The sequence below is a fragment of the Spinacia oleracea genome, chromosome 2 (assembly GCF_020520425.1).
Source record: "Spinacia oleracea cultivar Varoflay chromosome 2, BTI_SOV_V1, whole genome shotgun sequence".
Classification (NCBI taxonomy): Eukaryota; Viridiplantae; Streptophyta; class Magnoliopsida; order Caryophyllales; family Amaranthaceae; genus Spinacia; species Spinacia oleracea.
Window position 1 is genome coordinate 68,830,246 of NC_079488.1, and position 25,481 is coordinate 68,855,726.

The 25,481-nt window shown below is 35.7% G+C and overlaps 4 protein-coding genes across 5 annotated transcripts; 1 reads left to right on the top strand and 3 right to left on the bottom strand.

Moving 5' to 3' along the window:
* The first annotated feature begins 336 nt into the window (after nt 1–336).
* LOC110805073 (putative ABC transporter B family member 8) lies at nt 337–14,619 on the top strand. 2 transcript variants are annotated; one of them, XM_022010675.2, is made up of 10 exons: nt 337–761; nt 1,305–1,359; nt 1,453–1,631; nt 1,861–2,318; nt 2,409–2,949; nt 3,050–3,229; nt 3,332–4,633; nt 5,651–6,069; nt 6,935–7,297; nt 14,487–14,619. In XM_022010675.2, exons 1-9 carry the CDS (start codon nt 522–524, stop codon nt 7,290–7,292), a joined length of 3,732 nt encoding a protein of 1,243 aa, XP_021866367.1. In that variant the 5' UTR covers nt 337–521; the 3' UTR covers nt 7,293–7,297; nt 14,487–14,619. The 2 variants fall into 2 exon arrangements, with proteins under 2 accessions (XP_021866367.1, XP_021866366.1); XM_022010674.2 differs by lacking the exon at nt 14,487–14,619 and having other exon boundaries at nt 338–761; nt 6,935–7,546.
* LOC130467502 (uncharacterized) lies at nt 9,022–12,156 on the bottom strand. Its single transcript, XM_056836021.1, has 5 exons — nt 12,023–12,156; nt 11,171–11,239; nt 10,360–10,431; nt 9,293–9,365; nt 9,022–9,120 (listed from the first exon to the last, which is right to left on the bottom strand). Exons 1-5 carry the CDS (start codon nt 12,154–12,156, stop codon nt 9,022–9,024), a joined length of 447 nt encoding a protein of 148 aa, XP_056691999.1.
* Nucleotides 14,620–14,941: 322 nt separating the features above from the next.
* Nucleotides 14,942–15,634, bottom strand: LOC130467503 (uncharacterized). Its single transcript, XM_056836022.1, has one exon. It carries the CDS (start codon nt 15,632–15,634, stop codon nt 14,942–14,944), a length of 693 nt encoding a protein of 230 aa, XP_056692000.1.
* A 7,373-nt stretch (nt 15,635–23,007) lies between these two features.
* On the bottom strand, nt 23,008–24,042 carry LOC110805062 (uncharacterized). Its single transcript, XM_022010665.2, has one exon. The coding sequence runs from the start codon at nt 24,040–24,042 to the stop codon at nt 23,008–23,010; it is 1,035 nt and encodes a 344-aa protein (XP_021866357.2).
* Nucleotides 24,043–25,481: the final 1,439 nt, after the last annotated feature.

Consider the following 25,481-nt stretch of genomic DNA (forward strand, 5'->3'; position numbering starts at 1 on the left):
AATTCCTATAAATTCATATACAATTAGACAAAATAAGTTAAATTAATTTTTTCCAAGACAATTTAACACAAAAATAAGTTTTAATTTTTTGTAGACTATTTAATTATACAAGTTTTAAAGATAAGTGAGATTATTTCATTTCAGTCAAAATCAAGTGAATCAGACAGAGCTTGGTTGTTGGAAGCCCCACATAATTGGTTATGCTTATGCTTATGCTTAATTGAGTATAATTTTTGTTATAGGTTGCTTTCATAGAAAGCCCGGCCCGCCTAGCTATATGAACATATGGCTATATCACTATATGTATATAAGTATATATATTTCCCTTCTTTTGAGCAAATTGATAGCTTCTAGCTAGCTACCCCCACTCCCCATGTCTCTTTGAATTCTATAACTTACGTAGTACTTTTTAATTTTGTTTTTCTTTACTTTTTAAGATCAGGGAATATAATAAAAGACATTGTTGCAATCACAAATTTGCTATATCTCTCTAGCTTAAAGAAGAAGAGAAAAGAGTAATAATGGAGGAAGACAAAGTAGGAAGAAGTGGAAAGGAAAGAAAATCGAAGGGGATAACAACAATCTTTTATTATGCAGATTGGATCGATTATCTCCTAATGATTTCGGGTGCCATTGGAGCTATTTGTGATGGAATGTCCATAAACTGCCTCTTAGTCTTTGCTAGCAGCCTTATGAATAGCCTAGGCTTTGGCCAAAACCAACACAATAATGCTGATACCTTCATGTCTAATGTCCAAAAGGTTAGTGTCTCGCCTTAATAAGATGCTACCTCCATTTCAAAATGATCTTCACGGTTTTCATTTTAATTCGTTTCATCGTGTTATTTACATTGTGTTTATACTATTTTTTAACAAGAAATTAAGGAAATATGAGTACTTATATACATCGTGTTATTTACATTGTGTTTATACTACCTCCGTTTCAGAATGATATTTACTTTTTTCATTTTAATTAGTTTCATAGTGTTGTTTATATTGTGCTTTATATTATTTTTGAACAAGAAAATTCAGTATCTTATTCTTTCCGCTCATTTTCTCTAATATTTATTTATTTTCTTATACACATGACACATCCACCTTTTTACACATCTATTTTACTTTATCCATATTTTATTATATTTATATTCACCTACTTTTTTACACAATCACCTTCATTTGTCTTAATATTTGTGCAAACAATAACTGTAAAGATCATTATAAAACGGAGTTGGTACTCCATAGTAGATATTTGTTACACTTCCTTATACTAATGTATGGTTAATTCTTTTGATGCTGTTGTACCAGTGTAGTTTATACTTTGTTTATTTGGGACTAGCAGTCATGGTGTTAGCTTTCATGGGTAAGTAACACATTTAACTAATTAACAACTCCAAAACATAAACTAAACAAGTCTATTCTAGTTGTATGATCATGAAAAATACATGGGTTGTAGAGGGATTCTGTTGGAGCAAAACAAGTGAGCGACAAGTATTGAGAATTCGGTACAAGTATCTTGAAGCCGTACTTAGGCAAGAGGTTGGGTTCTTTGATTCACAAGAGGCTACTACTTCTGAAGTTGTGAATAGTATATCCAAAGATACTTCACTTATTCAAGAAGTTTTAAGTGAGAAGGTACGTACTACATTTATTCTCATGCCATTTAGACATATAACATGTTATCGTACGATAAATTAATTGGAATGTCCTGTTACTGGACCGTTAAGGTCGTACAAGAACTTGTTGTGAAACAAGCAAAGAAATTGTGTAACATACCAATTACCAATTACCAATTACCATTTATCATTTACCATTACTTTTCCATGAAGTTTAAACTTTTGGAGCTTTTTTTTGTGGGTTTCAGGTGCCAATATTCTTGATGCACTCATCATCATTCTTATCAGGAATTGCATTCTCTGCTTACTTCTCCTGGAGGTTAGCAATAGTAGCATTCCCAACAGTAATACTATTACTCATTCCAGGTTTGATCTATGGGAAATACCTTCTAATTTTGTCAAAAAAGTCCTACAAAGAATACAGTAAAGCCAACAACATTATAGGAGAGGCCTTAAGCTCTATCAAAACTGTGTATTCCTTCACTGCTGAGAAGACAATTCTGGAAAAATACGCTCTCATCTTGGACCGAACATTAAAGCTAGGGATTAGGCAAGGGATTGCGAAAGGTTTGGCAGTTGGAAGTACGGGGCTTGCTTTCGCTATATGGGCCTTTATTGCTTGGTATGGAAGTCGACTTGTTATGTACCATGGAGAAACTGGTGGCAAAATTTATGCTGCTGGTGTTACATTTATTATGGGAGGAGTGTAAGTAGACATTATTTTCAGTGTTGTATATGCAAGATTTCCTCATCTGAAACAAGTATTTAATTTATGAATGTGAATTAATTGATGCAGATCACTTGGGAGTGCACTCCCAGAAATGAAGCATTTCACAGAAGCTTCAGTAGCAGCATCAAGAATATTCGAGAGGATACATCGGACTCCATTAATCGATGGTGAGGCTACGAAAGGCCTCATTCTAGACAGAGTTCAAGGAGAGATACAATTTGAGCGAGTTAAATTTACTTATCCCTCTCGTCCTGATACCATTATCCTCAAAGATTTTGACCTTAAAGTGGAAGCAGGGAAGACTGTTGCCCTTGTTGGAGCAAGTGGGAGTGGGAAATCTACTGCTATTGCCTTACTTCAGAGATTCTATGATGCCAATGAAGGGGTTGTAAAGATTGATGGCATTGATATAAGGAGGTTGAAGTTGAAATGGATTAGGGGGAAAATGGGGCTTGTTAGTCAAGATCATGCTTTGTTTGGCACTTCTATCAAGGAGAATATCATGTTTGGTAAGCTTGATGCTACTATGGATGAAGTTATTGGTGCTGCTGAAGCAGCAAATGCACACAACTTCATTAGACAACTTCCTCAAGGCTATGAAACCAAGGTACATATGTTATTTTATATCAAATGTTATCAAAATGTTTAAGACGACCCTGATCATTTTAACCTTTGTTTTGCACTATCCATGTTGTGTAATGTGATAGATTGGTGAAAGAGGTTCACTTATATCAGGAGGTCAAAAGCAAAGAATCGCGATTGCTAGGGCAATTATCAAGAACCCTGTCATTCTTCTCTTGGATGAAGCTACAAGTGCATTGGATTCAGAATCTGAAACTCTAGTTCAAAACGCACTCGACCAAGCTTCACTTGGCAGAACTACTTTGGTACTTAACATTTGATATCACTCCTTGTATATATAATATATGTTCATTTTCTTAAACATAAATGTTGAAGATTGTCTAACTTACATGTTGATCGATAATCAGGTAGTCGCACACAAGCTCTGCACAGTGAAAAATGCAGACGTAATTGCAGTAATCAACAACGGAGAAATCATGGAGATGGGATCACACAAAGACCTTATGCACAAAACCAATGGCCATTACGCGAAGCTAGCAAAAATGCAGAAGCAACTCAGCTGCAATGACATTGACCATGGTTATGAACCAGGTGTTACTTCTTCGGTTCCTAGAAGTGCAGGAAGGCTAAGCACTGCGCGATCAAGTCCTGTTGTTTTCACTACACCATTACCTGATTTTGAAGACTCAAAACTATCAACAAAAAAGAAACTTTCACCTTCATTTTCACGGCTTCTTTCCCTTAACTCTCCTGAGTGGAAACAAGGCCTAATCGGAAGCCTATCTGCAGCAGCCTTTGGCGCAGTGCAACCTACCTATGCCTTAACAATAGGTTCAATGATATCTGCATTTTTTGTAACAAATCACGAGGAAATGAAGGCGCGAATCAGAAACTATTCCATCATTTTCTCACTTCTTTCTATCTTTTCCATCACATTCAACCTCGTTCAACACTCGAGTTTTGCCTACATGGGGGAGCGCCTCACTAAGAGAATCCGCCTGAAAATGCTAGAAAAAATCCTGAGTTTTGAGACTGCTTGGTTTGATGATGAGGAGAATTCTAGTGGAGCATTATGCTCAAGACTAAGCAACGAGGCGACAATGGTTAAATCCTTAGTAGCAGACAGAGTTTCTCTCCTAGTTCAGACCATTTCAGCTGTAACAATTGCAATGGTAATGGGATTAGTCACAGCATGGAAGCTCGCGCTTGTAATGATCGCGGTCCAACCCATCACCATCCTTTGCTTCTACACAAGAAAAGTTCTACTCTCTAGCATAACAAATAACTTTATAAAGGCACAATATCAAAGCACACAAATCGCGGTTGAGGCAGTTTATAACCATAGGATAGTGACTTCTTATGGGTGTGTAGGGAAAGTACTCGAGTTATTTGATGAAGCACAAAATGAGCCTAGAAAGCAGGGGAGAAAGAAGTCATGGTTAGCCGGGATTGGTATGGGTTCTGCACAAGGACTAACATTTATGTGTTGGGCATTGGATTTCTGGTATGGAGGAAAGTTAGTTGAAAACAAAGAGATTTCTGCTGGGGATGTTTTTAAGACTTTCTTTGTGTTGGTTAGTACTGGTAGGGTTATTGCAGAAGCTGGGAGTATGACTACTGATCTTGCTAAGGGTTCAGCTGCCGTTGCTTCGGTTTTTCAGATTCTCGATCGGAATTCTCACATTCCGGTGTCTTCGTCAGTTTCTCAGGTTAGTATATGTTTGACATCACTTGCATCTTGTGTACCTTTGAAAATACATCCGCTTTGTTTAGTAGAAAGGAATCCCAAAGAAAATAATTGAGAGAAAAAGAAAAATATGGGTTTTTATGTTTGGTTTCAAAAATTAATTTGGATTTGTTGGGATATAAAAGGGAAAACATCATTAATAAATCTTCTATTTCATTTTCTCCCAAAATCGGGGGAATTCGGAATAAAGGAAAAAATGAAAAGTTATCAAATAATTTCCTTTCTTTTTCCCTCATTTCTTTCCACTAACCAAACAAAAAAAAATATGGAGTATATTGTTTTTCCTTTCTTTTCCCTTCCTTTACTAATGTTACATCAATCAAAGTCATTGTATACTATTCTATTTCAGAATCTCCAGAAAAAGTTGTTAACTTTCTTTACTAATATGATTTTCTTCAGTTAAATGATGGGAGTGATAAAAATGTTATAGCCTTGTAAAGGGATCTTTGTAATCTGTTGAAACTCCTATTGTCCACATGTGAGTTGTCCCACATTGAAAAAATAGGAGATGAAATACCACCTTATAAGTTTGTGGAGTCACTCCCACTATTGCTAATGAGTTTTAGTGTGGAACCTCTATTAGACTTATAAGTGGTCCAACTCTCCTCCTCCTCATGGGTTGCCCAAGCCCATTGCATCAGTTAATTCTAACATAAACTAATCTTGAAAAAGTTCAATACAAGAACTTTTTGTATTAGAGATATAAGGAAGTTCGTGTAAGATAGACAACTTTTTGTCCTATATTGTGGAAAATTACAATCTTACTCTGCAACACTTTATATCAATGCCTTTAACGTTAATTTTACACATTAAACAACTAACATCTAATTTACCAAACACATTACACAAACAACTAATTTAACCGCCTAATCAAACCAATTAATATAAACAGTTAACAGCTAGTTAAACCAACTAACAATTAACGGCTAATTGCCAAACAGAGAAAGTGATTTTATTGTAATTGTTGTGTAACATACAGGGCGGAGGAGGAACTCCACCAGGGACAAAACTAAAAAGGATAACAGGAAGAATAGAGCTAAGGAAGGTAGACTTTGCATACCCAACCCGAGCAGAGAGCGCGATCCTACGACAATTCAGCCTAGAAGTGAAGGCAGGAACAAGTGTTGGGTTAGTAGGGAAGAGTGGGTGTGGGAAGTCAACAGTAATAGCCTTAATCCAAAGGTTCTATGATGTTGATAGAGGATCAGTCAAGGTAGATGGGGTTGACATAAGAGAGTTGGATGTGGTTTGGTATAGAAAGCATATGGCACTTGTTAGTCAAGACCCTGTTATTTATTCTGGAACTATTAAGGACAATATTCTTCTTGGCAAGGTTGATGCTACTGAGACTGAAGTTGTTGAGGCTTCCAAGGCTGCTAATGCTCATGAGTTCATTTGGTAAGTAATGTCATCTTTATTTTATTTATTTTTCTTTGAATTGCATTTTGTATAATAAATATATCGGCTTCAAATTGTTAGTTCTCGGTCCTTTGATAAAGGATATAGGATAAACGAAATACAGACAGCGGTGAAGAATGAAAAAGTTTGAAGAAAATTAAATTTAAATTGAAATGTGAAACTAATAAATATAAGAATATGATTAACAAAATTGAAAATATAAGCAGGCGAAGAAAATGCTTTGATTTTTTTAAAAGAGACTAATAGAAAAACAAGGTAAGAGAACACGTGATATCATGATATACAAATTGTTTTGTTTTAAAAATTTATATACGGAGTATGTACGTAGATGTAAATATATGCAAATATGAACCAAACTTGATCCAATCCAACTACGGAGTATATATCAACTTTAGCCACTAAATCAAAGACAGTACGAAATATATAACCATATCATTGTTTGTGACTTAGATAACTCAGATATGACTCAGCCTGAACCAAATCTGATCCAATCCAACTATATATCAACTTTAGCCACTAAATCAAATTAAAGACAGTACGAAATATATAACCATATCATTGTTTGTGACTTAGATAACTCAGATATGACTCAGCCTGAACCAAATCTGATCCAAACCAATTCCTAGCTAATGTGAACACAATATGCATTCATCAAATCCCTTTTTTCTTTTGATTTATTTCCTTTTTTCACAATCCTTTTTTGATTTATTTCCTTACAATATTCATTTCTTGATTTATTTCCTTTCTAGCTTCATTTATTCCTTTCACACTCCTTTCTAGCTTGATCTATTTCCTTTTTTCTTGAACTAAATAATTAGAACTAATTGATTGGGTTTGTAAACAGCTCCTTGAAAGAAGGGTACCAAACAGAATGTGGGGAGAGAGGTGTACAACTTTCAGGAGGTCAAAAACAAAGAATTGCTATAGCAAGAGCAATACTCAGAAACCCTAGTATTTTGTTACTTGATGAGGCTACTAGTGCTTTGGACATGCAATCTGAGAAGTTAGTCCAAGAAGCCTTGGATAGAGTCATGATAGGCCGAACCACCATCGTGGTGGCTCACCGCCTTAACACCATCAAAAACCTCGACACCATTGCCTTCGTTGAGGAAGGCGCGGTGGTGGAGCGTGGAACCTACACCCAACTCAAACACAAGCGCGGCGCTTTCTTCAACCTTGCTAGTCTACAAACCTTGACTTAATTAAGGTATGGAAACTAATTAGATTAGCCCACTATTTATCTGTTTTGTATAATAGACCATCTCCTATATACCATGCATAAATGTGCAGTATATATATTGTACTACCACAATATGTATTTGTCTTGAGTTGTAGTGGATCTTGGGAGAAGTTGTATAGCCATGGCCCATTACATAAGTGTGAGCCTAATTTTAACATTGATGACTTAGCTACATTCTCTTTACACGAAATGAGGTGTTATGATCTGGTTTTTTAATCCCTTGTTTGGTCTAAACTGATTTTTTTTTCCCAATATATCCAGATCTTCTCCAGATTTGACTTAGTTGTATTTGTACGTAAAATATATACTCGATCTGACATAAGAATAACATTATCAAATGAGATGTTGGAAATAAACAAATGAAATTAAGAAGATCTATTCTAATACAAGTATGAATTTCCTGATCTGGTCGAATCTGGTTTAATATAGTTCTAACAAGAGTTAATATTCTCGGAATAAAGTGAAAAGCATATGGTTATGTGCTCATCACCTGTTCTTATTGCTTACATAGTATAACTTTTTTTTTTTGTTAAAATCGGACCAGATTAGATCTGATCAAATAGAAAATTCAAACCAGAATAGAGGAAAAAACCAAACCAAACCAAAAAAATGCAAAAGGTACTCACAAAAGACTTTCAGATTAAACCATACCAAACTATGATGAATCAGACCAGGTCAAAAAGAATAGGACCATATACTAGAAAAATTAGACCAAATCGAACATATAAGACCACACCAGGTGAAGAGAACCTAACCTATAACCTAGAACTTAAAAGGGTCTGAAATGTTTTTCTAGTTGACTTTTTTTTCACATATAGGGGTACATAATTAATTAATAAGATATATCCCCTAAAAAAAAAAAATTAAGATACTACTAGTACTCCGTATTATTTTGTACCACCACTACTACAAAATAAATTGTAGCATTATGCAATTAAAGTAAACCATCCAAAACAAAGACATAACAGCATCTCCGATGGTTATAGGTAGGGATTAGTTTGAAATTTTATAAAAGTTTTAAGTTAATAGTTAGACCATTTGAGTGAAGCTAATAAATTAGCTTGGCCAAGTAAATTAGCTTAACCGACTATTTTTTAGTCAGACTATTTTTTAGTCAGAATTTGGCCAAACTTTGACCACAGTATCACCAACAACCCTTTTACGACTACTTTTAATCGGTGAATTTTTTTGCGACCAAAAATGCTATTTTACCGACTACTTTTGGCGGTCGGAATTTCGTTGTTTTCTTGTAGTGCTAATTTGCTTGACAACTAGCTCCCAAATGCCAAATAAATAATTGACAAGTGGAACAAGTAGGACCAATTTAAATAACAAGCTATTTGCTAGCTATTGGAGCATAAATTAGCTAGACAATGAAATAACTTGAAATCTTATGTGACATAACTAGCTAATTGTCAAATTAGCTTACCATTAGAGATGCTTTTAGAAGCTATAATAAGTTTGAGATGAAGAAGCAAAATGATACTATTTCGTTGTTTAAAGAAGTCCATAACTAAGTATCATATAAAACCTTTGAACAAAACCAAAAAATAAAACAAAAACTTACAATAGAGATATAAACATATATTGTTTCTGAAAATCCCATACCATAAGATGAAATACAAATAAACAATATTTCATAATTTTTGTAACTTATTTCTCAAATGAGATGCTACTCATAGATATGAGTCTCAGTCACTCGTAATATCATTGCTATCGACGCTCTCGGCATCTTCATGGTTGGTTGATGCCTCATCGGGAGGATCTTCCATCCTTATCAAACGCAATAGCTAAACATAAAGACAAGTAAATAAGAAGTCATGTACAAAGTAATTTTTTAAAAAAAGGAAAGGAAAATTAATTCATTAATAAAGATAAGAAGTCATATACTACGTATAAATGTGTAATTGATCATCACCAATAAAAGTTAAGTAAATTTGTAAGAGATGAGGGAAAACATACCTCAGCATAAGGTTCAAGGTACAACTTCAGGGCAGCATGTCCCTCCTTAATCCTCATAAATGCAGCATATAACCTGATACAGTAAAATTTTAGCAAATTGTTATGCTTGATCTACTTCCTACGATTCCATAAAATTTCTCACTTTTGCTATTCATATGGTCAAACTTTTAAAACTTTGACCATAAGCTATTCATGTGGTAAAACTTTTAAAACTTTGGCCATAATTTGTATTTAAGATATTAGAAAAAATATATTCTCCCGATGGATATCATTGGATTTGCTTCAATATAAGTTTTTCAAATAAAAATATTATAATATTTACTAATACATAATTACAGATATTAATCGTGAAAGGAGTGTATTGGAGACCGATCATAATGCAAAAGTGATGAACTTTATAGAATGGAGGGAGAATATGAAAAAAAGCGATTTCCTTCAAGATTTCATAAAGATCCAATCATTCCCAAAATACGTTACTTTCTAACTTAATTCCCACCATACCGTCCACGTCAGCAAGGGAGAAAGAAAAGTATATTTTTTTCGGTTCAGCATTGAACCGCCATCTGAGATGGCGGTTTTGTTTTAAAGCAAACCGCTATCTTAGATAGCGGTTCAATGGTATAAACCGCTATCTGAGATAGCGGTTTGCGTTAAAACAAAACCACGCTGTTTTATAACAAAACTGCATGGTTTTATAAGGGGTTAACCGCTACCTGAAATGGCGGTTCATTGAATACATAAGCCGCTATTTCAGATAGCGGTTTACCCCTTTAAACCGCTGTTTTAGATAGCGGTTAATTGTAGATTTTGTAAAAAAAATTAGACCGGCTTTCTTGCTGACTTGGACGGTAGAGTGGGAAATAAGTGAAAAGTAGCGTATTTTGAAAATTTACGAATCTTCAAGCATTATTGAAGGAAATCGTCTATAAAAAACTTAAAATCTGCATACATTAATTAAAAGACTTATTTTATTTTATTTCATAATCTAAGCCACTACGATTATTGTGTAATTTCATTACTAGGTCAAATTGAAACAAAGATGAAATTAGATTTAGATTGATCATAACCTATCATAATTTCTTGCCCTGAAAATTTCCAACATCTCTCCAACAATCGCGTTGAACCTTGCCACTCCCATACTGCACATAAGAAAGTTGATTGGATTATAAACGAATATGGGCATATTTGAATCATATTAGTGATGAGTTGATCGATGACTATGTACCTTCGCCTCAAAATAATAGGTCAAGTTTAATTAAGGGTCATTATTTTAATTAATTAGCTCAAATTTCCTGTCTATAAAGCTTTAATTTCCATCATGTCCTAAGAGAATATAACTTTTGGTTAAGTGCATCATAAAGGTTGACATAAGGAGAGTGATGAATAGCTCAGTTGGTTAGAGCTTCCATCCCGGTTTCAGATGATTCTGGGATCGATTCTCATCTCCGCCATTGTGGCTCATTTACACACACACAAAAAATGTTGACATAGGCAAAGTGAAACGATTCCACAACTTTAGAAACTCACTAGCTATTTTGAGAGTGTGTGATGGTATAAATTAAGCGTAAGACCAATTATTTTTGGACAGAGGAAAATAAAAATTAAATACAAGCATGTGATAGCATGAATATAAAAGATTGTTTTTTTGGTTCTACTACGAGGAGTTCCCACCGCCTTCGGCGAGGTAATCTCCCGTGGGAGTTTGCATGGGTACCTCGATGGGCAGCATCCCTCCCAGTTGAGATTTTTTCCATTCCCAAGGCTCGAACCCGAGACCTTGGTTAAGGAGCAAGAGGCCCTTAACCACTCATGCCAACCTCAATTGGTATGAATATAAAAGATTGTAACATACTACATATGTAATAAATTGTCACTTACGTAGCACTACCTCCCTTTAGTTTTAGAATCAGGCGTTCCACGTTGGCAAGGTCAAGGGGTTTGGAGTCCCTGGAAAAAAATTGTTTAAGTATGCGCAAAAATAATGTTTTTTTTTTAATTATTTTTTTGTATGAGTTATAAGTATAATATAAATTATAAATGGGGATGGGGGGTTTCAAATCTAACACCTATCGCACACATATTCTCTGCATTAAAAAAAATGATATATATTCCCTCTTTCAGGTTTTAAATCCATGTTGTAAATTTAATTTGAAATGTACTCCATAACAATTAAAGGGGTTCACCAATGGTCTAAATCCGGACTGGACCAAATTGAAGACCGAAATTTTAAAAATTCAAGATTCAAAGACCGGACCGTTTGTGCTTAGACCAAACACGAATCGGACCAATTTGGACCTTCGTTGTTTTTCAAATTTTTCCTACAAAATATAATAAATTAGAATATAGAAAACTTATTGGTCAACGTCTTTTATATTCATATTTTTTTTTTAAAATCCGATATGAAAGGAGGGAATTGGATTCATAAATGGTTTATATTTATATTTTTTAAGGATAAATCAATCCGATCCAAATCAGTTTTAAAAAGGTTTTGGGTGGGGTCAGAATCAAGACCGATATCTTTTTTTTTTTTTTTTGGAATGGGAGACCAGAACGGTTGTCTCCAGTCTGGTCCGATCTATTTTTCTGTCAGGACAGATTTTTGCACACACCTATTAACAACTAATTTCAAACAGGAGTGTAAGACTGCCTAGTATGAATAGGCAATTTTTGCATAAAAGAAAAACCATATAATAAATTAGAAAAAAAAGAGTTAAGTTTCTAGCTAGTTACAAGAGTTGCTCCAACTCATCCATGAAGGCAGTTGATGAAGAAATGTATGTGCCGATTGTATTCTCAACAAAATTAGGGTTTGTATCTTCAAGCATCTCCACAGTTAAAAAATATTCATTCAAAATTCCCTGCATGTAGAAAATAAGGACTCAATAACTTTTCATGGTAATCACATATACTACTTTATTTTAATTTTAAACTAAGTCTTATTTTATTCAAGTAAACCAGAAAAGTAATTAATTAAAACATAGTTCTTTCAAATTTAATTCTCATTATTTGATTTATCATGATGAACAAGTTACAGAAAAAAATTAGAACAATGCGTTGTTAATTGATTGGTGGTAGAGGGGGGAAGAGGAAGGAGACCCTTGGAAAAGCCTTACTTAATTACATGGTTAGCTCATATGAACTTTTATCAATAGGATTAATTTCTAAGATTTTGTTTGTAGGGACTAATTAAGACAAACTTTTCAATGATCTTAAGGTTTATTTATTTACATGATATGCACATATTTTTGCAAGTGTTATTCCATTTCTTAAGCTTTATGTAAAGATATAACATCTTTTGTTACTAAAGTAAATAATGCATCAAAAGTCTATACCAATTTCAAATTTAGATCTTGAGAATCTAGTTGATTAACTTATGCAATTGTACAAACAATATCACATAATAAGAATTTAACTGAAGCAATATATATATATACTTCAGTTAAGTTCTTATATATATATATATATATATATATATATATATATATATATATATATATATATATATATATATATATATATATATATATATATATATATATATATATATATAAAGCATGCATCATCATTGCAAATTTGAGAAATCAAATAAGTAGAGTTCGAAAAGAATTGAACCTCATCAAACATGGATTGTCTCAACTCAACAAGTTGTTGGCGTAGTTGATCCTTATTCATCTTGAGTTCAGAGAGGATGTGAGGCGAGAGAGAAGTCTTGGGAGAATGGTGGTGATCTTAGAACACCTTTGAGAGGGATTTTATAGTTGCATTGACAGGGCTGTGATGAATGCATACAAAACCAATTAATTTGGTATATCGATTTAGATTTTCTTTATCCAAACATTTAATAATATTTCAGTAAAATCCACATATAATTAAGGTTCATAGAGAATCTGAGGTGATTGATATCTAGACACCTTTAAAACAAAATCCAAACTCCTTAACTGAATTTTCACATAAATTCAAGTGTTCGATCTTATCACCCCTTGCAATTAAGTTAATGCTTCCTTAATGTTTAGTTAATCCAAAATTGAAAAAACCAAAATGGTGTGATTTAAGCATAACTTGAATAAACTGGATAATTTAGTAACTTTAGTCTAAAATTATAACCAACTGAGAGAATCGAACTTTTTTTATATTTATTACTTCAAGTGAATGAATTTGGAAGGATAAATTTCTAATTTCTAATTTCTAATTTCTAATAATATAATGCTTCTACTTGGAGTTTAAAAGGATAATAAATATTTAGTCTTTTCTCTTGTTCTTGCACTATCAGACATTATATTGCCTGGAGACTGACTGAGGCATTCTATCTATTCTTTAGAATATATATGTGATAGAATTTTAGGTATAAAGAATGTTGCTTGAAAAGTTCAAAAAATAGTTGGTCGTGAAAGAGTAAATGCTTCTTGAAATGTTTTTGGTATTACCAAAACATCATCAGAAAACATTTGTGTGTGAATTTCATGAGACCTAGATGTCGTCGATCAAGTGAGAAGAGCACTCATTGGTTAGCCTAAGGGCATGAACAAGAACTCATAATAGCGTAATTCAGTGAGTTCATATTTGTTTTGAAACCATATGTGCCTCGTGCATCCTTGATTAATTGGTATAATAGAAAATCTGATTTTATGAGTGTTGATACCCCTCTAGTTTAATTGAGTGGAATTACGATATATTAACCCCACTTTGGTTTTACCTAATGCTCTTAAAACCAATGTTTTTCAAAACAAAAATCTTGTGCGCTAAGTCATTTGACTCATCTGGTTTTTGATCATTTCATGATCAAGATTTTTACCTAAATTATCTCATTTCAATTAATTTAATGTTTTTATATACTAAACATTAAGGAAGTATTCACTTAATTGCGAGAGCCAATAAGAAATCTTTATTTTGTAATGAAATTCAAGTTCAATGATATCAATCACCTTTGATTCTCAATGAACATTAATTACATGTGAACTTGATTGAAATATTATTAAATGTTTGGATAAATAAAATCTAAATAGATTTACCGAATTAATTGATTTTGTATGCATTCATCACAACCCTATAAATGCAACTATAAATTCCCTTGTAGTGACTCTTTTTATATATACTCAATATATGAAGATGATTCACGTTGGAGGTGGTAGGTCATCTCCAAGTAGTCATACGCTTGATTTCGATGAGTAGAAAATGAGTTATGGCATTTTTTTAGATAAGTTTCCAGAACGGACGAAGCACGGATGGAGCACGGACATGCTTTCTCAAGACTTGGACACGCCCCGGTCGTGCAACTTCCCGGGCCCAATTCCAATGACTTCTACATTTTCTTTTAGCTTTTATTTTGGCTTGTAATTATCTTAGTATAAATACTTTCAATACCTAATTTCTCATAAAATCTTTCTACCATGTAGCTTTCATTTGAGGGTGTTAGAGAGAGAAGGGGTAGTTCCAGAGAGAGAGAGAGAGAGTGAAGATTTAATGGTTTTAGCTTGGATAGATTATAAAAATATAAATCAACATATGAATCATCCTTTTTTTTGGCAAGCAAGCAAAGGAGAATATATTAAGCTCAAGCAAACATTTTACAACCTAAACAGGAAAGAAACAACCCAAGGGCATACCTACAAAACCAGCAAATTCCAACATGAATCAAAAAGAACTAGGAGGTTACAAAGCTAATAACCACTCTCTATCCACGTCACTAAGTTTTTTGCCACTCACACTTAGGATTCTATGTTTAACATCAGACTGTAAAGAGTGAAGCAAGCCCTCAATTGTAGAAACTGAATGATCCCAAACAGCAGAGTTCCTAGCTTTCCAGATTTGATAAACACCACCAGCAATAGAAGCATAGAAGACCTCCCTTTTGAAAGATATCCTACAGTTCCTCCTAATCCAATGCGGGATCAAACTCACAGAGGTTCTGTGAGTGTTAAGACCTAACCAGGCCAAAAGAGCAACTAAGAATCTCTTATTATACACACAATCAAAGAATAAGTGTGCACTGGTCTCAACAGCATCGCCACAGAAAGAACATAGGTTGTCAGCACACACACCATAGTTGAACAATTTGTCTCTGGTTTTAAGTCTATCCCAAATAAGCATCCACAAAATAAATCTGTGTTTAGGAATAGAGAGTCTGTTCCAAACATATCTTGCCCATTGGGTCTTATCTGCTTGGGTCTGGATTAGGTTATACACTTCTTTGATAGAATATCTGCTCTTAGTATGCCAAGAAGGGGAATTCATAGCATCACTGCAGGCATGTTTAGCCTTACAAATACACTTTATAGCCCAACTGGCTGCAAGGGGAGTTTGATAGTGCAACCAGTTCTTGCCCTCGATGTAAATTGTATGCATCCACTTAACCCAGAGGTTGTCTTACTTTTGTTCAATGGCCCAAGCCAACTTTCCCACAGCTGCCTGATTCCACAAAGCCAAGTTCCCGAACCCAAGACCCCCCTGATCCTTTTGTAAGTACAGGTTATCCCATTTGACACTACCTGGCCTATTATCATCATACACCCCATACCATAAGTATGCTCTGCAGATTGCATTGATTTTATTGATGATTGAATGAGGGATAAGAAAGATTTATCCCCAATAAATACTGATACTCATCAGGACAGAGTTAATGAGTTGCATTCTATATGAATCATATCATTACTTGATATATGAATCATATCAGAACAGAGTAATGGAAAGGATGATTCATATCATCCTTGACTAATGATTTTTTTTTCTCACTATCTCCTCTATCTTTATTTCTTTATTTGCTTGATTTTCATAGTTTTCATGTCTATATTTATTTATGTTTTTCTATAGCCTAAGAAAATAATTGAAACTCACAAAAAATAAATCATTAACTCACACGATGTCAGTGCAGCTGATACTTGACTTGACCATCTCGAGTTTAACGTTACAACCCAGTAAGTGGGAAATTGGGAAAGTAGAAGAAAAAGCCTTAGAATAATGTTGATGATTCAGTATGGATAAAAAGAAGTCTCCTGGGATTGATGGATATAATTTCTACTTCTTTCAATCTGCTTAGTCTGTAATTGGCTCATCAATGCAACAATTCTAGATTTTTTTTCTCTACAATCAGATGCCTTCTCAGGTGATGGTTACGTTGATTCCCAAAATTCCTAATGCGATTAGGTTTAAATTCTTGCGTCCTATTGTTTGTTGTACTGTTATCTATAAGATAATATCTAAAGTACTAACAAATAGGATGCAAAGTATTCTCCCTAATGTTATAAGTGAAAGTCAATCAACTTTTGTCAAAGGGAGAGTGTAAGGGGGTCGAAAAACACGACGTGCGTTTAAGAATATGGACCGCACGACTTTCCCCTCTGAATGTGGCAATCATATTAAGTAAATAGGCACTAACTGTGGGCGTGAGCCTCTTTTTACTAGTCTTTAGGAGTCGTCATTCATTTTTACAACAACATTGAAGACAACTGACAAAACCCGGTTATCGTTATATGCCTGAAGTGCAAGAATATTTGACTCACAACGGCCATAGGTTCCCTTGTGATCCCTTTTGTGGAGATCACTCAACGTATATCCAATGGAGTAGAGATTGAGAGTTCGGGGGACGTTTACTAATACGGGGAGATCCCAATTTTTGCCCACGCGGCGGTCCTTACTAGTTCAATTTGACGACGAAAAGGACATGCGTTATGCTACATTACTAATCTGAGTTGGTTTTAATGCACTTATAATTAACTAAACAACGTCAAAATAATGATTTAGATTGATTTAAGGTGCTTAGCAATAATCAGATTTATCCAGAGATTGGCATGATTAAATAAACAGATCACGTGAAGAGATTTATATGGTGATGAAAGCAGTAAAAATGTAGATTTCAGGTTACAATATAGCGTAGGCTATACGCGGTTATCAGGAACACTAACCAATTGACTTTTCTATATTTCCTTATAGCTTTCGAACCTCCTGGTAATTGACTGGCTATAGGGTAGGATTCTTCCAGAGTTTCGTGTGTTTAGGCTAAAGATTGGGTCAGAAATTCGACAGCGTTTGGATTGAACTGGGCGATCATGCGAGCAGGATCTGCTTAACAGTGTGTTAGTACGGCAGACGGATAAGAATGCCGGACAGAGAGACATAGAAGCTTCGGTCAATACTCAAGCTAAGGGTATTATGTGGGGATTGTCTGTTATTTTCCGGATTTCAGAGGCCCTATTTATAGTGTAACATGCCGGAATAAGATAAGTTTGTAGAAATGAGAGTTTTCTGAAAAGTAACCTACTGACAGGCTAAAGTCGTATCACCTAATCAAAAATAACCTAAGTCCACTAGCTAGGTAGCAAGGGAAGTCAAGACCGAATCCACAGGGAAACAGGCGTTCTTTCTACTATCAATTAATTAAACTAGACTATTGGGAACAAGAGTTGGTTGATTGATTGTATGCTAAGACTACAAACGACAATTAAACGATTATAAATCAATATATTAAGGAATCTAGGGCATAGGTTCACCAACAAATAACAATCCAGGACAACGAACAATCACGATAATCAACAAGGTAATTAATTAGACTAGCATGCTCTCTCGAATCGATACTAATCATAGACTTAGAATTAACGGGCTCTCGCTACGTATTAATCCTAATTCCACCTATTGACACAAGCCTAAACATCAAATTGCATCTCTCGAATCTTAATTTGATATTGCATAACTACCACAATTAAACCTGCGCAAATCTAATTGTATAGTGAAATAAACCAATCAATAGGAATTAATTACAATGCCAACAATCACAATTATTCAATGTCCCTTCATATTAATCATGGATCCCCAAACCCTAGAAATTAGACTACTCAAGCATATTAACAATAAACAAAACAATTAGCATGATTGAAAACATAATTAAGGGCAAAACAAAAGATTGAAATAAAGAATAATACCTAATTGAAGAACAATGGCAAAGGAAAGCTTGAATTTTGGATTGAAAATAAACTAAGTGTTTAGAACAAATTAGAGAGAAAAACTAAGCTTAGGGAAATAAAACTAAGTGTTTAATACTAGAATATGAGATAATAAGATGTCCAATTAAATTAACTAAGGGCTATATTTATAGTTTTGCCCAAAAGTATTAAGAAAAACCGGAAAAACTAAGGCAAAACGCGCGCACAAGTAGCCCCAAGGTTGTCGTCGCCCGGTCGGGCGGCCAACCGCCCGACGGGCGACCAGCTAGAAATCCGCCCGACGGGCGCAGGGCTGCCCGGCGGGCGGAGGGAGACTTCTGGATTTCTTCAGCATGCGCCCGGTCGGGCGGAGAGCGATTTTGCTACCTGCTGCTTCTGATGGGCGCCCGATGGGCACCGGGCGAAGAGCCGCCCGACGGGCGCCGGGAGACTTTTCGTTTCTTTGGCTTGCTCGCCCGGTGGGTGATGGGAGATCTTCCGAGCGAAAATCTAAATGTGTCCGCAACACCGAGTCTAACTTCCGGGGCTCAATCATGAACATCTAAGGCTCCCGTAAGTTGACAGTAATCATCCCGAATCCCCTCGGGATCATGTAGTGGCCTAAATCATCATGAAACGGGTCTAAAAATACCAATTTCTCACTAAGTAATCCTGAAACTCAAGGCACACTAAAATATACAGATTAGTACTAAAAATGGCTCCTAAGAGCTCATTTAACACATAAAAAGTACTAAGGGACGGGGGTAGAATACTATGTAAAACATGCATATCACCTACAACGTTAGAATTTTATAGCACTCTGATCAGGAACGCTATTATTTTCTAGCGCTTAGCAGGGCAGCGCCAAATCTGTTTTTTAACAGCTGGATTAAAACTTTATTTTTGCGTGATTGGGTGAGAACCAAATTGTAGCACCAGAATATTCTGGCGCTAGCTTTGGTGCGCTGGAATAATTATGGCGCATGTGTGCCTAGCGCTAGAAATTTTTAGCGCCGTTGTTTTACTTCCACTTTTCCAGATTTATCCGATTTTATCTGAATCTCACTCACAGTTTTATCACTTAAGAATATTGGTTGGGATGTAACTCCTATTCTTTATCCGAGGATTAATTGTAATGCAACGTAATCACTTGAATATTTATCTTATACAGTTACCACTCTGGGCAGCAGTTAAGCATAGCATTTACTATAAATAGCAGTTACTAAAATGGAAATATGGTTTTCGGATTGTCAGTCAGTCACAAGCTGTTTGTTGCATTCTTAGGAAAGCTTAGTCAAGTCGTGTTGGGTTTCATCATCGAACACATCGCTTCGGGCCTAGGGACAAATGTAGGCGTCTATAGTTACCCCCACTTTGATTGAGTCTGGGCAAGACGATGATCAAAGTATTGGTAGAAGGAGTGCATCTAGAACTTAGTCTGGTTAAGACCAAATTTAAACGAGGGTCTCACGAGCCCCCGAGTGACAACGTTTGACTTAAGGGTCATCACTAGGAATGCCAACTGTTCCCTCGTGAGTAATTGGGAATCTACTGACTTGAACTGACTTCTCACAGAATCATTAAAGGCGTTCAAACTGTGAAGGGAGTTTTTCAAAAACGGATACTTAACTTGACAGAATACGAAAAAAAAGATAAAATGGGATAAAAGGCCTTTTCTAGCGAGGGAGGGATAAACTTCAAACGAGGACTAGTAACGGGTAAACCTTAAGCTGGGAACGAGGATCATGGCCTCTAACTTGGGGCGAGGATTGAGACCTCTAATAGGAAGAAGATCGAGACTTCTAACTTGGGGCGAGGATTTAGACCTCTAATGGGAAGAAGATTGGGACTTCTACCTTGGGGCGAGGATCGAAACCTTTTAATGGGAAGAAGATCGGGACTTCTAACTTTGGACGAGGGTCAGGACCTCTAATGGGAAGAAGATCTGGACTTCTAACTTGAGAATGAGGATTGGGACCTCTAATAGGAAGAAGATCTGGACTTCTAACTTGATCAGGACCTCTAATGGGAAGAAGATCTGGACTTCTAACTTAAGATGAGGATCGGGACCTTTAATGGGAAGAATATCTGGACTTCTAACTTGAGAATGAGGATCGGGACCTCTAGTTGGAAGAAGATATGGACTTCTAACTTGAGAATGAGGATCGGGACCTCTAATGGGAAGAAGATCTGGACTTCTAACTCGAGAATTTATGGGGATCGTAATTTTTAGAAAACCGTTACCTAAAGTGGGGCACAGTTATTTCCCGAAATGTCGCTGCCTGTAAGTGGGCTTAACGAAATACTCCCTCCGTATTTTTTTAAGAGATACACTTGCCTTTTCCGACCGTATTTTTTTAAGAGATACACTTGCCATTTTTGGTAACTTATCAACCCCACCACCTAATTAAATAATCTATCTACTACACCTTATGGCCCACCATCCAATTAAAAAAATAATTTTACAACTACACCCCCCGCCCCAACCCCTCCCCCCCAATATAAAAACCCCATCTCAGATTTCAACTTCATTTTCTCTCTCTTCTCTATTGTTTCTGGAAAGCTCTCTAATTCTCTCGTTCGAAACTCCTCCTCCCCTGTTTAGTCTTCTTCTCTCCTTTTTTCTTCACTGCACTTCTTCAAGATCGACAAAGTAAGCTCTCATTTTTACTCTTTTTCTCTCGTCGTTTCTTCTCTACTCCTTGATCTTCTCTACTCCTCTCCAGTCTTCAAACTAGGGTTAAAGTTTGATCACTTTGATGTCGTGATTTTGGGGATTTTAGGGGATTTTGATGGCATTCTTGAATTTAGGGTTTATAATTTGGGGATTCGTCAATTTAGGATTTAAAATTTGGGGATTTTCGTCAATTTGGAGATTTTGTCAATTTGGGGTTTAGAATTTAGGGATTATTCGATTTAGGGTTTGTGTTTTTGTCAATTTAGGGTTTGTGCAATTTGACAATTTAGGATTTAAAATTTGGGGATTTTCGTCAATTAGGGTTTTTAATTTGGGGAATTTCGTCAATTAGGGTTTTTAATTTTGGGATTTTGTCAATTCGGGGTTTAGATTATGGGGATTATTCGATTTAGGGTTTGTGTTTTTGTCAATTTAGGGTTTGTGTTATTCGTCAATTTAGGATTTTAAATTTGGGGATTTTCGTCAATTAGGGTTTATAATTTGGGGATTTTGTCAATTCAGGGTTAGAATTTGGGGATTATTCGATTTAGGGTAATTTGTGTTTTTGTCAATTTAGGGTTTGTGCAATTCGTCAATTTAGGATTTCAAATTTGGGGATTTTCGTTAATTAGGGTTTTTAATTTGGGGATTTTGTTAATTCACGGTATAACATTTGGGGATTATTCGATTAAAGGTTTGTGTTTTTGTCAATTTACGGTTTGTGCAATTCGATTACTGGGGTTTTCAGTTTGGGGAATTACCCAAGTTCTTCATGGATCCATGGTATCATCGAACCTCCTTCAGATACTGACGAGGAGTATTGGGCTAGGCTGAGGCTGCATTTGCCTGCCATGGAGCCATTCTCTGATTGTCATGCTTTTCTGATGAATTGGAAGAAAAAGCTTGAGGATGATCATAGAGATTGGAAGGAATTTATGATGAAAAAAGCCTCTAAACAGAAAAAACGCGAGGCCTCCACCCTGAATTGGAAGAGCCAAATTGATTCCGAAGATGATGAGGACGATGATGGGGATTGTGTGCCTAAAACGCCTGCCGATAAAGCTTCTGAAGAGGTTGCACCTGAGTCCTCCACACTTGAGCCAAGCTCAAGAAAGGCTCTTGATTTCATTTCTGATTCTGATGAAACCCAGGCACCAGATAAGTATGATTCCGATGAAACACAAGAATTCTAAGTTCGAGCACCAATGAGTACCTCTAACTAATATCTTGATGTTTTTTTAATGGTGTTGATGATTAGTTGACTTGTGTACTGTTAATGTAATTGTTTGGAAATTATTGAACTGGTTACTCCGTATCTGTTTGTGTAATTGTTTTGGAAATTGTTGAATGGGTTATCTGTTTGTGTTCTTGTTGGACTTTTTATCTATTTATGTCTTTGTGTTGAACTGGATACTGGTTATCTATTGAAACTGGTTATGGTTATCTGTTGAACTTGTTTACTGGTTATGGTTATCTGTTGAACTGGTTATCTGTTGAACTGTTTATCATGTTGAATAAGTCCCTGGCCCTAAGTTGAAAAAGTCCTCAATGATGAAAATGGAGTTCAATAGAGATCGTATGCTCGACGACCTAACATATTGATCCTTGCCAATTAGATTTCTAACATTGCTGATGTGGTATTTGAGTAAAATAAATTGATTTGAAAGAAAAGTCAACATGATAAAAATGAATTTGATACTGAGAGGTGAGTCCTCTATGATGTATGAGCCGTCTTTGATTAGTTGACTTCATCTTTTATTCAATTTATTGGAACCTTATGCAACCAGCTTGTAGAAATTCTAATAGACGAGTTGTATTGATGTGTTATGATTGTTAGCATTGTATTCATCAATGATGATTAATAACTCCCTGGGAGGCAATTGACATGAGCACTTTAAACTCTTAATAACTTTCACTACAAACTCTTAATTCATGTACGTTCTGATTACATCATTAATCCTGCTAACACATCATCAAAAAGTTATACATGTGCTAGGCTATTTCTACTGAATTACAATATTAATACTTACAAAATGAGCATCTATAACATGCTGATATGTTCCTGTTTTGTTGCTTCAAAAGTGTAGCTCCAAAATGTGTTATGTGCTTCAAAAGTTTTTCGTTGATCACCAACTCTGCACTTCCATTGCTTGCAAATAATCCAATGTTTCTTGAACTAACTCAGGGGATGGGAATAATACTGTGGGTAGTATGCCTTGCCGAGCTAAACTCTCCTTGGAAATATGTGCAAGCTGATAATCATTGCTACCCTTAGCCTTCATGATTTGAATCAGGACTAATTGAAGGCTCAAAAATATCCTATTCCCCTTAATTGGACAAAACAAATTAAATGCATCTTTTACACTTCCTAGCAACTGTTGATACGTTGTAGGGGTTGTCTGGTCTTTTAAAGATTGAATTGCTCTAAAAAAGCCCAAGTCTAATGCATTAAGATCAGGGTCTATTGGTGGTTGGAAAACTAACCTTGAGTCTTTGTTTGATTCTTTGATTTCTTCTAACCAGTCTGCATCATCTGTTTGAATGTGTGGTGTCGCGTTATCTTGTTGAATGAAAATAGGCCCTTCATGATCAGTTGGCCACTTCTCTTGAATGGCTGGTATAAGTTGTCTGATTAACATCCTTCTATACGCATTATTGGTGACTGAATTAATTGCTTTTAACTCCGGGGTTCCTGCCGGTCTGTTCTTGCTTCTTCTCTTTGCTGGTACCCATTTAACAAATGGGAAAATTCCTAATTTCCCATCAAAAGTGCATTCCCCAACATCATTAAAGCGAGGCCTTGCAACTACAGCAAGGAACATGACCTTTGCAATGAATCTTTTACTTTTGCAGTGTCGATATGGTCTATTTTCACCTGCAAGTAAGTAGTATCTCTGCTTTCCTTTTGTCATGTAAAACCACTTTTCATCTATACGAATAGTGTTGTACATGTCTTCAAAGTATGGGCTTTCATCAATGCTATTAGCGTCAATTTCTTGAAGCACCAATGCAATCTCGTTATTTTGTTGTGATCTGTCAGTGATGGTTTGATTGAGTTGTTGTGTGGTTTGATAATTTTTTCCTTTAACAACCGTTGAACAGCGCAAATAGAGCATTGCAAGACAAATGCTACGGCTCTGATGTTTTGCTTTTTGTGGCATGGGGTTCTTTTAAGCTTTTCAAGATCAGGGATCAACTTTTGCCTTCCACACTTATCTCTGTTGGACTTCACTTTCAAGCTCTTTCCCTGTTGCTTACTCTCCTTGGCCACTTTCCAGACCCTTTGAATGGTATTTCTGGTGCAGCAATACTTGATGGCTAACTCTTTGACGGCTCCTGTACGTGTGTTACCATTTGGCTTATGTTGGGTAAGTAAGTACTCTGAAATTTTTCTTTTCTCTTCTTCACTCAAATTTTGTTTCGTAAATGGACACATTATGCATGCCCAACTAAAAGCAACCAAAACAGAAGATTGAAGAGGCAACTTATGCTTCTCTTTTCTATTTTGATAGAGGCTAAGTTGTTGGTGAGCTAATCGGTCCAAAACCTCTGTGATAAAACTGTTCTGAGAGGTTTAATTTACACTAATCCTACCCGTCCCCCCCCCCCATCCCGTTTATGTGTTCTTCCTTTTCTCTCTCTTGTGTTTGTGTTTTGGTTTTCTTTTTTCCAGGTGAGAGTAAGCTAATGAGGGGCAGCATTCAATTGAGGGATGCATTCACTTGAAGGCTTTTATATTAGAATTTTAAGATTGTATATTTTCAGAATTTTAGCAAGTTTTGAGTTTTGGTGAAAATTTTGGAGGGAGTTTTTTGGATTTGCTGTAGTTTCTGGAGGGAAACAAAATGTTTTGCTGAATTTTGTGGTTTGTAGTGGACCAGCTGTACTTTTAATTAGAAATAATAGCAGTTGTACTTGTATTTTGGACTGATGTGATAATTTGGAGGGAAACAAAAATAAAATGGGGCGCCACATTCTGAGTTTTATTTTGGCAGGAAACAACCCCCCCCCCCCCACCCCCACCACCACTTGTTCAAAAGGACATGGTCCCCACAGTAATTACTTATTAAAATATCTACCCCAACCCCACTTCTTTTATTCTTCTTAAGACCCGTGCCCACCCAAGTGTATCTCTTAAAAAAATACGGAGGGAGTAAGTTATTATTATTTTTTGAAAATAATAATAAAATATTTTTTAAAATGCCGTTACTTTTTCTGCGGGAAGGAAAATGGAACATAGTTAAACGGTTATTTGGCGTGGAAAGGAGCAAAATGGCCCGACATTTTATCTGAATGAGAATATAGGTGCGCTGGAAAATTCCAGCGCTAAGACTGTTGCGCTGGGAAATTTTCAAGAGCGTGCATCGGAGCACTGCAATTTTTCAGCGATCATCTTCTTTAAATACGAACAGCGCAGCGGCAGTTTGCCATTTCTGTTGTTTCTGCTTCGTATTTTTGAGAATTCACTCTCAATTTCCTTTGTGAGTTTTGCCTCTGATTTGCTTGCTTGCTTCACCAAAATTGTTCCCAATAAGTCATCCTAGATCACATATATGTAAGTAATTTCAGATTTAACTCGAGTTTTGGCTAAAATTTGAGT

Bases quoted from the DNA above. Each gene is read 5' to 3' on its own strand.
- LOC130467503 (XM_056836022.1), bottom strand. From the start codon at position 15,634: ATGCATACAATTTACATCGAGGGCAAGAACTGGTTGCACTATCAAACT.
- LOC130467502 (XM_056836021.1), bottom strand. From the start codon at position 12,156: ATGCAGGGAATTTTGAATGAATATTTTTTAACTGTGGAGATGCTTGAA. The intron at 11,240-12,022 runs GTAACTAGCTAG...ATTTTTTTCCAG, and splicing joins GATGAGTTGGAGCAACTCTT to GGACTCCAAACCCCTTGACC. The intron at 10,432-11,170 runs GTAAGTGACAAT...TCTTATGTGCAG, and splicing joins CTAAAGGGAGGTAGTGCTAC to TATGGGAGTGGCAAGGTTCA.
- LOC110805073 (XM_022010675.2), top strand. From the start codon at position 522: ATGGAGGAAGACAAAGTAGGAAGAAGTGGAAAGGAAAGAAAATCGAAG. The intron at 1,360-1,452 runs GTAAGTAACACA...CATGGGTTGTAG, and splicing joins CATGGTGTTAGCTTTCATGG to AGGGATTCTGTTGGAGCAAA. The intron at 6,070-6,934 runs GTAAGTAATGTC...GTTTGTAAACAG, and splicing joins AATGCTCATGAGTTCATTTG to CTCCTTGAAAGAAGGGTACC.
- LOC110805062 (XM_022010665.2), bottom strand. From the start codon at position 24,042: ATGCCACAAAAAGCAAAACATCAGAGCCGTAGCATTTGTCTTGCAATG.